Here is a 3,459-nt window from a genome sequence, read left to right as displayed (position 1 = left end):
ACAATGCACAAGTAAAAGCCCACAAAAATAATGGCAGTACATGAGCCCAAAAGTCAAACCGACTTTCTTTCTGTTTCCTTTTTCTTTTGTTTCAGCGTGAAGACCGTGTGCATGCCGCGTTGATAGCTCAAACTTGCATCAGCCACGCCAAGCTCTATTGATAACGACAGGAGGACCTGGCGTTTACAACAAGCAAGTATTATGTCACAACGCGTTGTGTACATAAACAACCGACTGGATCGGCCTAATTACTTTTTGTTTATGGAGTAGAAAATGATGACCTTCCAAGACTACAACTACAAGGTTGACATTTATAGGAGGAGCCCATCCTATTAATTTGGTCAAGTCGTTTTCTTTTCTCTGTAGAGTGTCGTCTATCCTTTTCATTTGCCAATGGCTTATATATACACCACCTAGCAACTTAATTCGCTCTAACAAGCAAACAAGCACTCGCAATCCTCCCAAACTTTACAAACTTCTTCTTACGTGTAGGTGTAGCACGCAATGTCCACGGCGCCGCCGCAACCGAACCAACAGCAGCAGCGCCACCGGAGGCTGCGGGTGCGGCGTGTGTTCGACCTCTTCGACAACGACGGCGACGGGGTCATAACCGCCGGCGAGCTCTCGGGCGCGCTGGGACGCCTGGGCCTCGCCCTGGGCGCGCAGGCGGACGTGCTCATCGCCGAGTACGTCGCACCCGGCATGCCCGGCCTGCGGTTCGCGGACTTCGAGGCGCTCCACGCCGAGCTCGCCGGCGGAGGCGAGGAGGACGAGGAGGCGGAGATGAGGGAGGCTTTCGCCGTGTTCGACGAGAACGGCGACGGGTACATCTCCGCGGCGGAGCTGCAGGCCGTGCTGGCGCGGATGGGGGTGCCGGAGGCGGCGTGCATGGCGCGGGTGCGCGACATGATAGCCGCGCATGACCAGGACAGCGATGGCCGCGTCGACTTCCACGAGTTCAAGGCTATGATGGCTGCCGGTATGTAACTGTAATGGCTTAGTTATAGGAATCTAATTTCTCGTTTCAAGTGATGTACTCACTCCATTCCTAAATATAAGTTTTTTTTAGAGTTTTTATTAATGAACTACACATAGATGTATATAGACATAATTCTGAGTGTAGATTCATTCATTTTATTTCGTATGCAGTTCCTTTATAAAATCTTCAAAAGACTTATATTTAGAAACGAAGGAAGTACGTAGTATACTACGATGCTAGCTATAGGTACATTCTAAGCTACTCCCTCGTTTCCTAAATGTAAATCTTTTTAAAGATTTTATTAGGAAACTACTACAGAGCAAAATGAATGAATTTATATTTGAAAATGTATCTATATATATTTGTATGTATTTTCGTAGTGAAAATCTTTAAAAGGATTTTTATTTAGAAACGGATGGTGTAGCTGTCATGTATATATACTCATGTAATTTGTCAAAAAAAAGGTGCATAGTTCTAGCCTTGTAATCAATGTCGCTTTTTTTAAGGCAAGCAATCGACGTCTCATGTAGCCTCTGGAATTTCTTCTTTGTTTCGGGTTGTGTGTCTAAGTGTTTAAGTGAAAGGCGCTTTCTTCCTTCTGAGTTCTGATTCTTCTATCTATATATAGTTGGAGAACTGTTTTTCCTGTTTCTTGTCATGTGACAATCGGGTTTCTTCTGAAACGAAACAGAATTACTCCACGCAAAAAGAAACATAATTACCTTGTCTTGTAAGTTTAAATGGTGTTCACATTTTCAAAAAAAAAGTTAACGCAGGTTCTAAAAACAGTCATTTATTTTGGAAAATAAATATAATTTGAAAAGTTTTTATATCCTTTAAAATATATATTTATGGTTTCAGAAAAGTATACACACGTTTTAAAAAATGTTATTCTTCCAACCCATATTACTTGTTGCTCAAACAAATGTATCTAAACGTATCTCAGTGTTAGATAGATCCATTTGAGCGACAAGTAATATGTATCGGATGGAGTATTACATTTTTTCAAAAAAAAGATGCAAATAATTGAAAATATAAGAAGAAACAAAAAAGTGAAATCAAATACAAAAGGAATAGAAAAAATATAAAGGAACAATAGAAATAAACAAATAAGAATAAAAATGTGTGTACTTGTCAATATTTTTTATATATTATAGAAAAAGCCTTTCAAAAAGAGAAACAGAAGAAAAGAAAAACGGCAAAACAAGAAATATGTTTGTATATATATACACCAATTATTAAAGAAAGATAGCTTTGGTCATGCGAATCATTTTTTCGTTTGCCAGCCTGCATTGGCATGCCATGCTACGCTACCGATCCCAACAACAAAACAATTGAAATCGCTCCTTCGGTTCGCGTCTTATGTCACTGCTAATGGGCATCCTACGAACTTTCTAGCATCAGCGAAATAATAAATCTACTGGACGGAAATTGAACTTACGGCTATAGTAGCCAACTAATCCAGCGTATCGTCGCATTAGAAGAGAGCGATTGTTTACTATCGTATATGTCCGTACGTTGCAATGGAAGCGATTATTGACGTGTTCGTTGAAATATGCACCAACATATCCAAGCAACATTTGAATTGTGTCTGGCCACGATGGGAGGCGAACACTAATGTCTATCATAAATTCATATGGTACAGTTTTACTACGACGATTCTAATTTCAAAGAGGCTAATTTCAAGAAAATCATACCAAGTCCTTATTTATAAGTTGAAGCAATGTTTGAAATGTGCAGCAAGTCGTAAAAAATCTCAATATAAGAATTCTCTCCTTCATATTTTTCTAAATCCCATTTTTTTAATCCAGCATAAAGCCATCTTCAAGACGGTCACACATGGGAAGGTTTTGAGTGACAGAAAAATTGGCGTAGCTTGCATTCAGTTTTTCTCTTGAAAGGACATTGAGTTTGGTTTTGAGACGGAGAAGGAAAGTCGATGTATGAAGTTTTAAGCGGACGTACAAAGGAACGAACGGAAATTACACTAGTTAAAAACTCACAACTTTTTGATATGTGAGGGACTAAATAAAATCATGAAACGACCTTTACGGATCTTCGTATAAACCTTTACGTAAGCGAAATTTTGTTTTGTTCATTATTTACGGATGTGTAATAATTTTTTTGAACATTTTCTAGAATATGATGGACATGTTATTCAAATTCGTGAATATGCTTTTAATATTGGATTATTTTTAAAAGTAATGAACATTTCTTATTTCAAGAAAAATACTTGAAATCGTGATTTCTTTTATAATATGTGCGCAATTTTTGACCTCATGAACATTTTATAACTTTCGGAATATAAAAAGTGAAATAAAATATAAAAGGAATAGAAAAATAGAAAGGAACAATAAAAATAAACAAATAATAAAATGTGTGTACTTGTCAATATTTTTTATATATTATAGAAAAAGCCTTTCGAAAAAAGAAATAGAAGAAAAGAAAAAGGCAAAACAAGAAATATGTTTGTATATCTA

General features: G+C 37.7%; 1 protein-coding gene across 1 annotated transcript; it reads left to right on the top strand.

The window, feature by feature from the left end:
* Positions 1–335: 335 nt before the first annotated feature.
* LOC123397773 (probable calcium-binding protein CML21) lies at positions 336–3,081 on the top strand. The gene is made up of 2 exons (XM_045092304.1): positions 336–979; positions 2,791–3,081. The coding sequence occupies exons 1-2, from the start codon at positions 505–507 to the stop codon at positions 2,793–2,795; spliced, it is 480 nt and encodes a 159-aa protein (XP_044948239.1). The 5' UTR covers positions 336–504; the 3' UTR covers positions 2,796–3,081.
* The last annotated feature ends 378 nt before the right edge of the window (positions 3,082–3,459 follow it).

Source organism: Hordeum vulgare, chromosome 5H, assembly GCF_904849725.1.
Source record: "Hordeum vulgare subsp. vulgare chromosome 5H, MorexV3_pseudomolecules_assembly, whole genome shotgun sequence".
Classification (NCBI taxonomy): domain Eukaryota; kingdom Viridiplantae; phylum Streptophyta; class Magnoliopsida; order Poales; family Poaceae; genus Hordeum; species Hordeum vulgare.
Note: the sequence above shows the minus strand (reverse complement) of the source record. Positions and strands in the feature narration are given on the sequence as shown.